The following is a 15,995-nucleotide window of genomic DNA, read 5'->3' as shown; positions in this document are numbered from 1 at the left end:
GTGTGGTGGAGATCATATAATACAAAGTTGCAAGGCAGAGGCTCCTAAGTGCCCTAACTGTGAGGGGGATCATGGGGCACAGTTTCACGGGTGTGAGCGATTTGTTCAGGCTAAGCGGGGGCAGGATGTGAGGGAGCTGAACAAGGTGTCGTATGCAAAGGCAGTTCAAAGAGTGGATAGAGAATGTGGAAAAGGGATATCTGGTACTAGAGCAGTGTCAGGAAGCCAGTTCAATACAGTACATTGCAGTGGGACCTTCATTCTGATATGTTGAATCTTACAAAGGAGTCATTTCTGTCTTTTGTGTCTGATGTGTTGGTAGGAGCTAAGAAAGCAGCTAATCGCTCAGATATTATTAGGTTAGTGGTGGGGGCAGCTGAAAGGTTCCTCGGTATAACGCAGTTGCCAGAAGAGCTACATCAATACATGAAGGCGAGTCAACCTATGGATAGGTCACAGTTGGTGAGGGTTAGCAGTATGGAGGATGTTGGTGAAGTGGATGATGTGGATCCTCATTAGCATCTTAATGTGGTATATTCTTCAATGGAATGCCAGGAGTCTAATAGGAAATGGTCAGGAGTTAAAAAGGTTTGTTGATGAATTTAAAGAAGCTCCAGAATTGATATGTATTCAAGAGACTTGGTTAAAGCCTTCTCTAGATTTTGTAATTCCAGGGTATGAATGTTTGAGAGTAGATAGGTCTGATAGATCAGGTGGGGGCTGTGCAACTTTTGTTAATATTGGGCTGCAGTATAGGAGAATTGATATTAATTCCAATCTTGAGTGTTTGGCTGTGGAGATTTGGAGCAGTCAAAATTCTATTACTGTGCTAAATTATTATAACCCTTGTCAACCTTTGGTATTGTCAGATTTTGATGAGATAATGGAGAAGGTAAGGTGTCCTGTTATATGGATTGGAGATTTTAATGCACATAATCCTTTATGGGGTAGTGATCATAGGGATAAAAATGGTGTTATTGTAGAAGAATTTATAGATAAATATGAGTTAGTAGTGTTAAATGATGGAAGGCCAACTAGATATCATATTGTCAGAAATACCTGCAGTCATATAGATTTGTCAATCGCTTCGTCAAACTTAGCTAGAGTTGGTGAATGGGATGTTATAGACTCGTATACATTGGGTAGTGATCATTATCCTATTTTATGCAGATTTGGTAGGGAATTGAGGAGAGAAGTGGCAAAGAAAGCCCCTAGATATAACTTTTCTCAGGCTAAATGGGATAAATTTCAGGAGAGGGTTCAGAGCTTAGTAGGAGAGATTGATAGTGAGGGTACTGTAGATAATTGGAATACATCCATTAGTCTTATGATACATGAGGCCGCTTGCCGTACTATTCCTCTGAAGCAGGAACCTAGGACTCGTATGCTGGTTCCTTGGTGGAATAAGGAGTGTGATCAAGCTGGAAGGAGTAGGAATAGAGCATATAGAAGACTAAGAAAGTTTCCAATGTTGGTTAATGTAATGGAGTACAAGCGGCTAAGGGCAGTAGCAAGAAGACTTATAAAGGATGCAAAGAGGAATAGTTGGAGGAAGTTTTGTGGTACGCTAGGCCCTGAGACTCCTGTAAGGCATTTGTGGTCTGTAATACGTAGAATGTCAGGGGTATATAAAAGAAGATTGATACCAGTGTTACAGAAGGGTGAGACAGTAGCAGTTTCCAATAAGGAAAAAGCAGACATGTTTGTAGATAGTTTTCAAGCAGTACATAGATCAGAGAGAATGGGGGCTGAGAGGTGTAGGAAGAGAACTGAGCTGATGGCAGTTAATCAGTGGAAGTTGGAAAGGAGTTTAGAAAACGATAATCCTATAAATCTGTTTTTTACTATAAAAGAGTTGAAGGATGCAATTATGTCTGGGGTAAATACTACCCCGGGGAGAGATAGGTTGTCTTATGAGTTTTTTAAACATCTGGATGATATTGTACTTGATGAAATATTAGCTTTGTTTAATACGGTGTGGGCAGAGGGTTATTTGTCCAAGGAATGGAAACATGCAGTTGTGGTCCCTATTTTAAAGCCAGGCAAAGATCCATCTGACCCTAGTTCATATCGCCCTATAGCACTCACAGCAGTGCTTTGTAAAGTAATGGAGAAGATGGTAACCAACAGACTAGTGTGCTTCATAGAAACTAGAGGACTCTTTGTTGATGTCCAGAATGGCTTTAGGAAGGGAAGGTCGACAATGGAATCAGTGTTAGTTTTGGATCAGGATATCAAAAGGGCATTTAGCAATAAGGAAATAGTAGTGAGTGTATTCCTGGATATTGAGAAGGCATATGATTCTTTGTGGAAGGAGGGATTAATGATTAAAATATTTGACTTGGGAGTAAGGGGACGAATGTTTAAGTGGATTAAGGATTTTTTTAATGAAAAGAACAATACAAGTAATGGTTGGTAGTGTCTGTTCAAAGACTGTAGAAATAGAGAACGGAACCCAGGAAGTGTTATCAGTCCAGTTTTATTTAATATAATGATTAATGATATCTTTGGCAAAATAGAGAGAGGATTTGGGTTGTCTCTATTTGCAGATGATGGGGCCATCTGGAAAAGAGGGCGTAATGTAGAGTTTGTTTTAAAACAGATTCAAAGAGTATTATTGTCTATAGAGGAATGGGGGAACACATGGGGCTTCAAATTTTCTGCATCTAAGACTAAATATGTTGTATTTGGTTTTAAAAGAAAGTTACCTAATAAAGGGCTGTATATGTATGGGTCTTTATTGGAGAAGGTAAAGGTTTTTAAATGTTTGGGTGTATGGTTTGAAGAGCGTATGACTTGGGCTGTGCATGTAGATAAAATTGTGCTGAAATGTGGAAAAGTTCTAAATGTTATGAGAAGTCTGGTTGGGTGTGAGTGGGGGGCTGAGAGGGAGACGATGTTGGTAATTTTTCAGGCCTTGATCAGATCTGCTCTTGACTATGGGAGTTTTGTGTATGGATCTGCTTCTAAAGCTGTTCTGGATAAGTCAGATGCAAGGGCATTGAGGCTTTGTTGTGGGGCCTTTAGAACTTCCCCAGTCCCTGCCCTGCTTGTTGAAATGGGAGAACTGCCCTTATGGTTAAGGCGCATTAAGTGAGGGTTACAGTACTGGGTTAAACTTAGAGGGTGTAGTCATACTTTTCCAGCAAGGTGTCTGTTACAAGAGATAGTAGATAATAAATATAATATTTTTTTTGTCACTGTAAACCAGTGGGCTAAGAAGCTGGGCTTGGAACAGGGAGGTAATGTAGAGCACACAAGATGGCTACCTAAGCCCTATTGGGTGATGCCTGAATTGAATATTGAGCTTTCTTTTCTTCAGGAAAAGATAAGAGGAAAGTGACTCCAAGAATAGTGGAACATCTTAGTTCAATCAGTGAGAGTACTTTAATTATTTTTACAGATGGATCTAGAGATCCAGTTAGTGGGAGAGCTGGTTTTGGGGTGTATGTGGAGCAGATTGGGTTGAAGATTGGTCGATGTATTTCTAATGGAAGCTCTGTTTTCACTACTGAGTTAATGGCAGTTCTATGGGCTTTATGGTGGATTGAGGAAGCCAGACCTAAAGAAGTCACTATCTGCTCTGATTCTGCTGCTGCACTGGAAACCTTAAGAGCAGGACAATCTACAGCTCGTCCTGACATTATGAATGACATTTTGAATGTGGTTTTTAGAATGTGGTTTGCTTGCAGCGTTACTTTTGCTGGGTTCCGGGGCACGCTGGGGTTAGGGGGAATGAGCAGGTGGACCGCACTGCAAAGGAAAGCTTAAGAAGAGAAGTAGATGTTCATTTATCCATGGGGAGAGTGGAATTAAGAGAAATAATCAAAGCGGGCTGAAAGAATGGCAGAGAGGGTGGCAAAGGGAAGCCAGGGGTAGACACTTCTTTTCTATACAACCTAAAGTTAGGAAAATATGTTTATGTGATTCTCTGTCTCGTAGGGATTCAGTGAAACTCTGTAGATTGAGGTTGGGTCATTGTGGGTTCAATGATTCTTTGTGCATTGTAGGAAAACAGGTTTCTGGATTGTGTGAGTGTGGGATCGTTGGAACAGTAAGGCAGGTTTTCCTAGAATGTAGAAAGTATAGGGAAGAGAGAAAGGTATTCTTTGTTAGATTGACAGGACTTGGAGTTGAGGCTTTTTCTGTTTGGACACAGTGAGAAATACAAACTGATCTCCGGTGCAGTTCTGCAGTTTCTGCATGATACAGGATTGTATGTGAGAATTTAGATCTAAATCTGACCTGTGGAGGGCAGTAACACGCTTAACAGCGTCTACACTGCCGGAATCTTATAAGAAGAAGAAGAAGAAGAAGAACCTCGCGAGACTTACAGCCCCACCGGCCTTCATCCGGGTCGTTGGGTCAGCTGATCACAACACGGAAGTGGTTGTAGTGGTGAGGCTGTCAGCAGCTGGAGTCTCTTTTACCGGATTTATCGATCGATTGATTGAATGATCGGTTTACGGTGAACTGATCGATACAACGGGAGGTTAACGGCTGAGACTGGTTGTCTGTCACTGTGAGTACCGGGGACGGTTAACGGTGTTTCCTACAGCTTTTTATTTATTTAAACATTAATTCATTTCATTTCTTTAACATTCACCTTCTTTTCTATATTCAGTTCATATTCATTAACATTAAAGGTGACACTGGATCTGACTGTAAGTACAAAAAGCTACAGAACACTAAAACTACAATAAAACTACAATAAAACAACAATAAAACTACAATAAAACAACAATAAAACTACATTAAAACAACAATAAAACTACAATAAAACAACAATAAAACTACAATAAAACTACATTAAAACTACATTAAAACTACAATAAAACATCATTTAAACTACAATATCTGCTCGTTAATGATAGAGCTAGAGAGAGATTAGAGCTTTTGAATGTTGATAATTTGATATAATTTGACATTCCTTTATACTTTTATCGTATGATGAGCCATAATGAATTTTGATCCTGTTATTAAACTGTGATTTATTTGATTATTGAGAGGTTGTAACCTCTAATAGAACATTAGTTATTTACGTAAAGGCTTTCTAATATAAATAAATCATTTTATTTGTTAGTTAGAATAAATCCATCAGACATTTGAATCCAGCAGTTGTCCAGATGTTCTGAGGCCACATGGAGCAAATATAGAAATATATATGTGTGTAATATATTTATTGGTATAATATGATCTGTGTTGCCTCAGCTAGGTCTGCACCATTAATGCAGATATTAGTGAATATATTATTATATTATTACACAATATGACCCAGTGCAGTATACAAAGAGACAAACAGCGTTATAATGAAGTTCTCTGACCTCCAAAGTTCTCCATCTTTATTTGGTACAAACATTTAATATCTTCATGGTTTTAATCATTCTTTCAGTAAAAATTGTATTGATGATGCTAATAATAATAATAATAATAATTCTCTCACTAATTCTGAATCATATCACAGTATGATATCTTCATCCTCTGTTGTTTTCTATCGCAGTCCTCGTGTCCTCCAGCAGGGGGCGCAGCGGGGCTGCAGGCCGACCATGGTGAAGGTGTTTCGCTGTGCGGCCCGTCACGGCTACGCTGTGGAAGTGTCTCCGTTCATCCCCAACAGGGTGGCCTGCACCGCCTCCCAGTACTACGGCATAGCTGGTTCGTATAGTTACACTTACAGTTACACTTACAGTTACAGTTACAGTGACAGTTACAGTGCAGTTACAGTTACAGTTACAGTTACACTTACAGTTACAGTTACAGTCACAGTGCAGTTACAGTTACACTTACAGTTACAGTTTGTGAGGGAAGGACTAATGCTAGCTCGTTTAGGTTTATACAGCAGAGATGCAGTGTCAGTCAGGACACAGGAATGAGGACAGGATATGTCTTCTTTGCCAGCAGATCTGATGACTGAAGTGATTTATTGAACACTCAGTGTTGTCACAGTTCTGGAAATAATAATAATAATAATAATAATAAATCACATTATAAACCATCATCTCCATAATAATAAATGTGCTTACATAAGCAGAAAAATATATACAACTCTCCTGTACATGTGCAACAATAATAATGACATTTACACCAACAGAAATACATATTAACCATAATAATAGGTTAACTGGTCCAATAGCTCCATCTACTGGCTAAACCAGGTATTAAATAAACAATGGCACATGGCGCATATGGCCCCCTGCTGAGCAATTAACCACCCGAACTACGTCAAGTTACCGACTGCTAGCTCACTGGACACTCAAACCACTCACAAAGCTTCAGCATTCAGATTATACTCGTAAACAATGTTAAACAACGGACATCCGTTACCTATCGGTGGAAAAACACACATGAGAGTTAACAAGGTGCGTCGTAATTAACACAATAGGTATAACAGGTATTCTCTTATAAATCGGGACCAGAATTGGTCGGCCAGGCTTGAAGCCCTTTTTTTTTTTCTTTTTCCTTTCCCACCCCCCGAGGGAAGAAAAAAACAACCCCCCCCCAACAAAATTTTTTTTTTTTTTGGAGGATTGGTTTTGGGTTTTTTTTGTTATATATTCCTTATTGTTTTGTTTTGAGGCCCCCTTCCAGGAGCATGGTGAGTAGCACTTCTTCAGCAACTGGTTGTCATCCGACACACGTGTAAAGTGCTGACCTGACTGACCGAACTTCCCGCTCCCATACTCCACCGAAATGGAGAGCAGCAGGAGGGTTAAAGTGGAACTTGATCTTCTGACGGGCAAGCCGCTGCCGCAACACTGGAACCATGTTCTCAGAATAGAAGGCTGGTTCCTCCAATGTTGACACTCAGCACAGGACTGTTGATGCTTATGGACTGCCTCCCGCCCTCTGATGATCCAGAATGATCTCCGCAGCTCTGAAAATACTCGCTTGGGGTCTGGGTGATGCAAATCGCTGTCATACTTCCGGATGAGCAGATGTGTCACGGGATGAGTGGCATCAAGGACAACAGGATGTAGGGGGACGTCAACATCATCCAGCCGTCTGAGCCGACCACCCATTATTAAGCCAGAGGTTGAACCGAGGACAGGTGCTAAGGTGAGTAGACGACTTGAAGGTGACACTGGTTTCCCTCCAGCCAGGAGCTTGTAGTCCTCAGGAAAGGACTGCTTCTGAGATCTCAGTAGGATTCCGGTTTCTGCTTGCTGATTATCCTCAGCTGTGGGTGGGGAACTAGAGGGGGTCGTTCCCTGGAGCTCTTTGACAGTGTCGTCCATGAGTTCTTGCCAGGAACTGTATCTTTTATCATCTGGCCCACTGTCAGTAGGTGAGGTGACTGTAGCTCCACAAAAGGCGCGGAGCTCTGCGTGATCCTCTGGGGGTTCAAGTGGGCCTTTCTGGCCAGCTGTCTGGGCTTTGCAGCAGGAAGGGGGGTGTCCCTGGGACAACCAGTTAGGATCTTTGAGCTCTTCCAGTGTTTTACCTATTGTCAGGTTGTCTGGAGTCCACATAGCGCCAGGTACAGTTCTCAGTCAGGTCCTGTATTTCTGCCACTCTTGCCCCAACGAACACCTTGAAGCGGCAGGACTGGGAATGGAGCCAGGTAAGCACTGTGGTAGAGTCAGACCACAGAGTGGTGTGAGCCACATCCAAGGTGAGTTCCTTGGTGAGGAGACTAGCTAGTTGTGCTGCTACCAGTGCGGCACACAGTTCCAGGCGTGGGATGGAATGTACACGTTTGGGGGCTACTCTGGAACGAGCGGGGATAAAAGACAGATGAATCTGGCCCTCTTTCGTCTTTGTCCTCAGATAGGCCACAGCCCATTCTGAAGCATCGGCGAAGATGTGCACTTCGTGAGTGACAGCCTCCAGGTCAAGGTCTGTGGGCATGTATGCTCAAGGAAAGGTAAGGAGAGGCAAGAACTTCAGCTCATCCTCCCAGGTGGACCAGGCTTGAAGCAGAGCTGCAGGTAAGTTCGGGTCATCCCAACTTCGCTGCTTACCCCACAGTTGCCAGATGATGAGCTTTGCCCGGGTGGAGAAAGGCAACAGGTAACCTAAGGGGTCGTATTGCGAAGCTAGGACCTTATAGATGTTCCTCAGGGTCGGAGCATCGTAGGACACCGGCCTGTGCTTGTAGCTCAGGCAGTCTTTCTCCCAGGGTCGATTCTTGAGGGTTGGCCTTGTCTTGTGCCAACCACAAGTCTAGGCTCTGCGATTGGGCCTCTTGTGGCAGGTGATCCAGGACACTTAGCTCATTGCAGGCCCACTGCCGCAGCTCGAAGCCTGCTGAAAACAGAAGATCTCTAAGGCGATCCACCAACTGCTTGGCTTCCTCTGGGATACGCACAATCTGTAGGCAGTTATCGACGTAGAAGCAATGGTCGACAGAGAACCTCAGGATGTCTTCAGGCTGGCAGTGATCGGTAACATGGCGCTACAGTGCATACGTAGCACAACAGGGGCTACAGGTTGTACGAAGGGCAGGACCTGCCACTCAAATACTCTTCGGGGCTCATCCACTTTCAGGTCACGCCATAGGAACCTCAGTAGAGGGTGATCTTCAGGAAGGAGGCGGACCTGATGAAACATCCCCTTGATGTCTCCACTTACTGGAACAGGATGCCCCCGGAACCGCAGTAAGACGCCCACCAAGGAAGCTCCAAGGGTGGGACCGGGTGGTAGGTACTGGTCCAGAGTTTGCCCAAGGTATTGGTGAGAGCAGTTGAAGATGAGCCGATTCTTCCCATTGTGAGCGACTAAGTGATGGAGAATGTACCAATACTCCTCAGATGGTTTCTCTTCGGTGACCTCTTGCACCGCTCCTGCTCCAATGAGCTTCTGCATTTCTGCTCTGTAGATCGCTGCTCGCTCAGTATCTTTCAGGAGTACCTATCAACGGAAAAACACACATGAGAGTTAACGAGGTGCGCCATAATTAACACAATATAGAAACAATACTTACTTCGTGCATCCACTTAACACTCGGAGTAGCACAATAAAAACACACTCCAAACAAAAACAACCTGAGTTAAACGCGAAATATACTATAAGTCCCCACAGGTGTGTCAAGGTGTAAAAGGCAGAAAGGAAAAAAAGTCAGTCGACTCGGCTGTAGGCTGTGCAGCTCACCGCTCCACGGGGGTGATTGCATCACTTCCCCTAAACACACCTTCAAAATAAAAGCCTTTTGTACAGTCACAGTTACAGTTACAGTGGTTCTTTGACTGCAGGAGGACCCCCCAACCCCTAACCCATCAGAGTAACCAGGAGACTCACACTGTCTCTGCCATATTAGAGTTGACACACAGCCAGAAGAGATAAACAGAGATTCATCAGAGCTTAATGAATGTGGTCGGTCAGGAACTGGATCCAAGATCTTTAGAAGAATATTAAACTGAAACACTTTATGTTGCTTTTTGGTTTCTGTGAATGAATGAATGAAGAATGTGACCACATGAAGCAGTGTAATGTGTTTGTAGGCTGTGGCACTCTGCTGGTCCTGGATCAGACTGAGACTGGAGTCACTCTGGTGAGGAGGTAAAGTCTCTTTCTTTAATATCTTTCACTTCTAGTTCTTCTTTCTCCATTTCTTCTTTTTTATTGAATCATTTTCCTGCTGTTTGCTCTAGAATCTAAAATCTATTTAACTTTGTCTTAATAAGATATTTCAGCTAATATAAAGTACAGAGTTAAATTCAGCTCAATGAAGAGTTTTCTGTGTGTGTGTGTGTGTGTGTGTGTGTGTGTGTCAGCTGGGAGTGGAGTGACGGTCTGTTCGATGTAGCGTGGAGCGAATCCAACGAGCATCTCATGGTCGCCGGGGGCGGGGACGGCAGCTTGCAGCTGTGGGACACAGCCAATCACAGCGCTCCGCTGAGAGTGGCCAAAGAACACACACAGGAGGTAAAACACACACACACACACACACACACACACACACACACACACAGGAGGTAAAACACACACACACACACACACACACAGACACACACACATTGAAAACTGTTTATTGATCTGTGTGTGGCGTGTATGTGTGTCTGTGTGTGTGTGTGTGTGTGTGTGTGTCTGTGTGTGTGTGTGTGTGTGTGTGTGTGTGTGTGTGTGTGTGTGTGTGTGTGTGTGTGTGTGTGTGTGTGTGTGTGTAGGTGTACTCTGTGGACTGGAGTCAGACCAGAGGAGAGAACCTCATCGTCTCTGGATCGTGGGATCAGAGCTCTAAAGTGGTGAGTTCACTGTGTGTGTCTGTGTTGTTGTTGTTGTTGTTGTTGCGTGTCTTCATGTGTTGTTGTTGTTGTTGTTGTTGTGTTGTGTCTTCATGTGTATTGTTGTTGTTGTGTCTTCATGTGTTTGTGTTGTTGTTGTTGTTGTTGTTGTGTCTTCATGTGTGTGTGTTGTTGTTGTTGTCTTCATGTGTTTGTGTTGTTGTTGTTGTTGTTGTGTCTTCATGTGTGTTGTTGTTGTTGTGTCTTCATGTGTTTGTGTTGTTGTTGTTGTTGTTGTTGTGTCTTCATGTGTTTTGTTGTTGTTGTTGTTGTTGTTGCGTGTCTTCATGTGTGTTGTTGTTGTTGTTGTGTTGTGTCTTCATGTTGTATTGTTGTTGTTGTGTCTTCATGTGTTTGTGTTGTTGTTGTTGTTGTTGTTGTGTCTTCATGTGTGTGTGTTGTTGTTGTTGTGTCTTCATGTGTTTGTGTTGTTGTTGTTGTTGTTGTGTCTTCATGTGTTGTTGTTGTTGTTGTTGTGGGTCTTCATGTGTGTTGTTGTTGTGTGTCCTCGCAGTGGGACCCCGCTCTCAGCCGCTCTCTGACCACACTCAGGGGTCATGAAGGGGTCGTCTACAGCACCATTTGGTCCCCTCACATCCCAGGATGCTTTGCTTCAGCGTCAGGTGAGCCAGCACAGGTCACACAGTGCAGAGGTTGTAGAGACTTTCTGATCATTGGTTCATTAAATAAGTAACTCGCAGTGTAACTAATTACTGTTTACAGGGAGTAATAGATTAAATAAGTAACTAGCAGTGTAACTAATTACTGTTTACAGGGAGTAATACATTAAATAAGTAACTCGAGTGTAACTAATTACTGTTTACAGGGGTAATACATTAAATAAGTAACTCGCAGTGTAACTAATTACTGTTTACAGGGAGTAATACATTAAATAAGTAACTCGCAGTGTAACTAATTACTGTTTACAGGGAGTAATACCTAAATAAGTAACTCGCAGTGTAACTAATTACTGTTTACAGGGAGTAATACCTTAAATAAGTAACTCCCAGTGTAACTAATTACTGTTTACAGGGAGTAATACATTAAATAAGTAACTAGCAGTGTAACTAATTACTGTTTACAGGGAGTAATACATTAAATAAGTAACTAGCAGTGTAACTAATTACTGTTTACAGGGAGTAATACATTAAATAAGTAACTCGCAGTGTAACTAATTACTGTTTACAGGGAGTAATACATTAAATAAGTAACTAGCAGTGTAACTAATTACTGTTTACAGGGAGTAATATATTAAATAAGTAACTAGCAGTGTAACTAATTACTGTTTACAGGGAGTAATACATTAAATAAGTAACTAGCAGTGTAACTAATTACTGTTTACAGGGAGTAATACATTAAATAAGTAACTCGCAGTGTAACTAATTACTGTTTACAGGGAGTAATACATTAAATAAGTAACTAGCAGTGTAACTAATTACTGTTTACAGGGGTAATATATTAAATAAGTAACTCGGAGTGTAACTAATTACTGTTTACAGGGAGTAATGCATTAAATAAGTAACTCGCAGTGTAACTAATTACTGTTTACAGGGAGTAATACATTAAATAAGTAACTCGCAGTGTAACTAATTACCGTTTACAGGGAGTAATGCATTAAATAAGTAACTCGCAGTGTAACTAATTACTGTTTACAGGGAGTAATGCATTAAATAAGTAACTCGCAGTGTAACTAATTACTGTTTACAGGGAGTAATGCATTAAATAAGTAACTAGCCCATTACTGTCTGCAAGTTAACAACTTCAGTGACTCTCCACTCGCTCTGTAGGGAGGCAGCTCCTCCTCCTCTCCTCCTCTCGCTCTGTAGGGAGGCAGCTCTTCCTCCTCTCCTCCTCTCCTCCTCTCCTCCTCTCTTCTCGCTCTGTAGGGAGGCAGCTCCTCCTCCTCTCCTCCTCTCCTCCTCTCGCTCTGTAGGGAGGCAGCTCCTCCTCCTCTCCTCCTCTCCTCCTCTCGCTCTGTAGGGAGGCAGCTCCTCCTCTCCTCCTCTCCTCCTCTCGCTCTGTAGGGAGGCAGCTCCTCCTCCTCTCCTCCTCTCCTCCCTCTCGCTCTGTAGGGGAGGGAGCTCCTCCTCTCCTCCTCCTCCTCCTCTCCTCCTCTCGCTCTGTAGGGAGGGAGCTCCTCCTCTCCTCCTCTCCTCCTCTCACTCTGTAGGGAGGGAGCTCCTCCTCTTCCTCCTCTCCTCTCACTCTGTAGGGAGGCAGCTCCTCCTCCTCTCCTCCTCTCGCTCTGTAGGGAGGCAGCTCCTCCCTCTCCTCCTCTCCTCCTCTCGCTCTGTAGGGAGGGAGCTCCTCCTCCTCTCCTCCTCTCGCTCTGTAGGGAGGCAGCTCCTCCTCCCCTCCTCTCCTCTCGCTCTGTAGGGAGGCAGCTCCTCCTCTCGCTCTGTAGGGAGGCAGCTCCTCCTCTCGCTCTGTAGGGAGGCAGCTCCTCCTCCTCTCCTCCTCTCCTCCTCTCGCTCTGTAGGGAGGCAGCTCCTCCTCCTCTCCTCCTCTCCTCCTCTCGCTCTGTAGGGAGGGAGCTCCTCCCTCTCCTCCTCTCGCTCTGTAGGGAGGGAGCTCCTCCTCCTCTCCTCCTCTCCTCCTCTCGCTCTGTAGGGAGGGAGGTATTAGAAGTTGGTTTCAGTCAGAAGACAATGAGGTGTATGAGTTTGTCCCCGGAGGGAGAGCGGCTCTGTTCCCGTCTGTGTGGGAGCGCTCTCTACCGTTATCAGAGGGGCGGAGCCAGCTGCTGCTGAAACAGACTGTAGAGCAGCCGGAGTCAGTTCAGCATCAAGTCTGTGAAACTAGTGGGCTAATGAGTTCTGGTTCATTGGTTCGTGAGAGCGAGAGGACGTGTAGTGAGAGTTAATGTTGAGCTGCTCGGGTTCCTGTTGGTTGGACCATGTGACAGAAATAAGAGAGTTCGTTCAAACTGGGGCAGTTTCACTACAATTACATTTAAATAAAGAAATCTCAATGTAAAAATGAAGCCTTTCATACAGTGTGGCAGTATATATCAACCCTATTTCTATTTATTTTATAACTTATAGCTAGCTACTTAGCAACATAGATTAGCCTAGCACATATCTAAGTTCAGTTTTCAGTTAGCGCTGCACATAATTATTAATTAATCTCTATTTTAGTTCAATAAAACAGAGAGGATCTTTTCAAATGACTGAAACTGTTTTAATAGTCCATATTAGTGTCTCATGTTGTAAATACGGACAATTCAACACCAACAATCACTTAACAGATGAAACAGTCTGTTAAAAAGGAAAATAAACAGAATAATGGAGATACAGACTGAACAACAAGAAGCTGCTACATCAGGTCACTAAAGATGTAAATACTGATACCTATTTGAAATCGAAGGCTCATTTTTTTATTGCCTTTTATTATTGTTGACAGCTGAAGACAGACAGGAAAGGGGGGCAGAGAGAGAGAGGGGATGACACGCAGCAAAGGGCCGCAGGTCGGATTCGAACCCTAGGCCGCTGCAGCAAGGACTCAGCCTCGGTACGTGGGTGGCCACCTCTACCCACTGAGCTAACCGGGTGCCCAATCGAAGGCTAATTTAATTGCAGAATTCAGAGGTCAGGTGTTGTTTGTTGAGCTTCGGAGCAGAAACACAGAGCTCGTTAGATCAGATAAGTCCTCCGGTGGAGCTCTGCAGCTAAATGACTTACTGAGCACTGACCTCCATCATGGAGCCGTTACTGTGGACTGACGTTAACAGCTGCATGTTCACATCTGACCTGCAGCTCAGCCAGACACCGCTGCAGCACCACAGAATAACCACAGAATAACCATAATAACCATAATAACCACAGAATAACCACAGAATAACTATAATAACCACAGAATAACCACAGAATAACTATAATAACCACAGAATAACCACAGAATAACCATAATAACCACAGAATAACCATAATAACCATAATAACCACAGAATAACCACAGAATAACTATAATAACCACAGAATAACCACAGAATAACCACAGAATAACCACAGGATAACCATAATAACCACAGAATAACCATAATAACCATAATAACCACAGAATAACCATAATAACCACAGAATAACCACAGAATAACCATAATAACCATAATAACCACAGAATAACCACAGAATAACTATAATAACCACAGAATAACCATAAATAACCATAATAACCATAATAACCACAGAATAACCACAGAATAACTATAATAACCACAGAATAACCATAATAACCATAATAACCACAGAATAACCACAGAATAACTATAATAACCACAGAATAACCACAGAATAACTATAATAACCACAGAATAACCACAGAATAACCACAGAATAACCACAGAATAACTAGAATAACCACAGAATAACCACAGAATAACCATATCACCTTTTAGCTATTAGGAGCTTAGATCCTACAGCCAGCAGTGCAGACAGTTAGGCTGTAATGAAATGTATGAAATATACAGAAATACTTATTGATTAGTCCTTAAATATACAGCTACCTTACTGACTCTCATATTTCTGTGGTCTGTCCCTGTTCCTGTGGTTCAGACTCTTTATTAACTGGAAACTAATGTTTGTGTTCATTAATCTACCTTTTACTACCACAGAAGAAGAAAACAGGAGGGTTTATCTCCACTTCCTGTTACTTTCTGCTGTTTACAAGGTTCATTATTAGAAGGTAGGTCAGCTCAGTTTATTGGAATTATTAAGTTTCAAATCCCCTCTGCTCCACACTGTCACACCAAACTCCATTCAAAAAACGGCTGTTTTAAGGAAGTAAAACCTTTATTTCCACCATCAGAGAGACTCTGATTCTCTTCAGTCTACAGACACAATCTGCTCACATTGACTCAGTAACATCATTAACTAACCTGTGAGGAAGAGTTGGACACAGACACACTCACTGACTGTCTGTCATTAACTAACCTGTGAGGAAGAGTTGGACACAGACACACTCACTGACTGTCTGTCATTAACTAACCTGTGAGGAAGAGTTGGACACTGTAGTTTCTCCTACACACTTCACAGCCTGTTCTCATTCCCGAGTGGTATTCAGTTAGTTGCAGTCTGAAACTTCACCACTAGATGTCACTAAATCCTTCACACTCTCTACCTCTGAGTTGAGCTGAGTGTGTGTGTGTGTGTGTGTGTGTGTGTGTGTGTGTGTGTGTGTGTGTGTGTGTGTGTGTGTCACAAAGTAAAGTGCTTGTCAGCCAAATGATGTTTTGCAGAACACTGAAACACACACACACACACACACACACACACACACAATTAACAGATGGACAGTGTGTGTGTGTGTGTGTGTGTGTGTGTGTGTGTTTGTTCAGTGATAGCAGGTAGAGTCTGGTTAAATAATTGATAGCAGGCATCCATCAGAGACAAAGGCTGTGTGTGTGTGTGTGTGTGTGTGTGTGTGTGTGTGTGTGTGTGTGGTGCGTGTGCGTGTGTTATCTCTGTCCTCGGGGAAACTTTAGCACAACATGTACTGTTCAGTTCTTCCAGGAACAACAAACACCTGGAGCCAGATGTTTAAACCACACACACACACACACACACACACACACACACACACACACACACACACACACACACACACACAGTTTCCCAGTAACACCAGCAGCTGAAATGATGAATATTGATCAGAGATGAGTCTTCCTGGTATTTTCGGTACTTTTTATTTCATTCTCTTCCTGTCTTATATATATGTACTTCCTCCTCACTGTTCTGTGAGCTCTGTGGTTGTTATAATGCAGGACGAGGCTGC

General features: G+C 42.9%; 1 protein-coding gene and 1 long non-coding RNA gene across 5 annotated transcripts in view; one reads left to right on the top strand and one right to left on the bottom strand.

Moving 5' to 3' along the window:
- The first annotated feature begins 4,337 nt into the window (after nt 1-4,337).
- pex7 (peroxisomal biogenesis factor 7) overlaps nt 4,338-15,995 on the top strand; it is a 40,935-nt gene continuing 29,277 nt past the window's right edge. Inside the window, exons 1-7 of one of the 4 annotated variants that reach the window (XR_007885667.1) lie at nt 4,338-4,522; nt 4,625-4,664; nt 5,501-5,655; nt 9,441-9,498; nt 9,714-9,864; nt 10,107-10,184; nt 10,738-10,846. Coding sequence is in view for 2 of the 4 variants with exons in the window: in XM_051409225.1 (XP_051265185.1) it covers nt 5,547-5,655; nt 9,441-9,498; nt 9,714-9,864; nt 10,107-10,184; nt 10,738-10,846 (505 nt within the window). In the remaining 2 variants the exon portion in view is untranslated. The remainder of the gene's footprint in view (nt 4,523-4,624; nt 4,665-5,500; nt 5,656-9,440; nt 9,499-9,713; nt 9,865-10,106; nt 10,185-10,737; nt 10,847-15,995) is intronic. The other 3 variants (XR_007885666.1, XM_051409225.1, XM_051409224.1) reach the window with 3 other exon arrangements.
- Nucleotides 14,993-15,995, bottom strand: part of LOC127368435 (uncharacterized) — a 180,533-nt gene continuing 179,530 nt past the window's right edge. Inside the window, exon 2 of the long non-coding RNA XR_007885818.1 lies at nt 14,993-15,209. This is a non-coding gene — a long non-coding RNA (uncharacterized LOC127368435). The remainder of the gene's footprint in view (nt 15,210-15,995) is intronic.

Source organism: Dicentrarchus labrax, unplaced genomic scaffold (assembly GCF_905237075.1).
Source record: "Dicentrarchus labrax unplaced genomic scaffold, dlabrax2021, whole genome shotgun sequence".
NCBI classification, from domain to species: domain Eukaryota; kingdom Metazoa; phylum Chordata; class Actinopteri; family Moronidae; genus Dicentrarchus; species Dicentrarchus labrax.
Note: the sequence above shows the minus strand (reverse complement) of the source record. Positions and strands in the feature narration are given on the sequence as shown.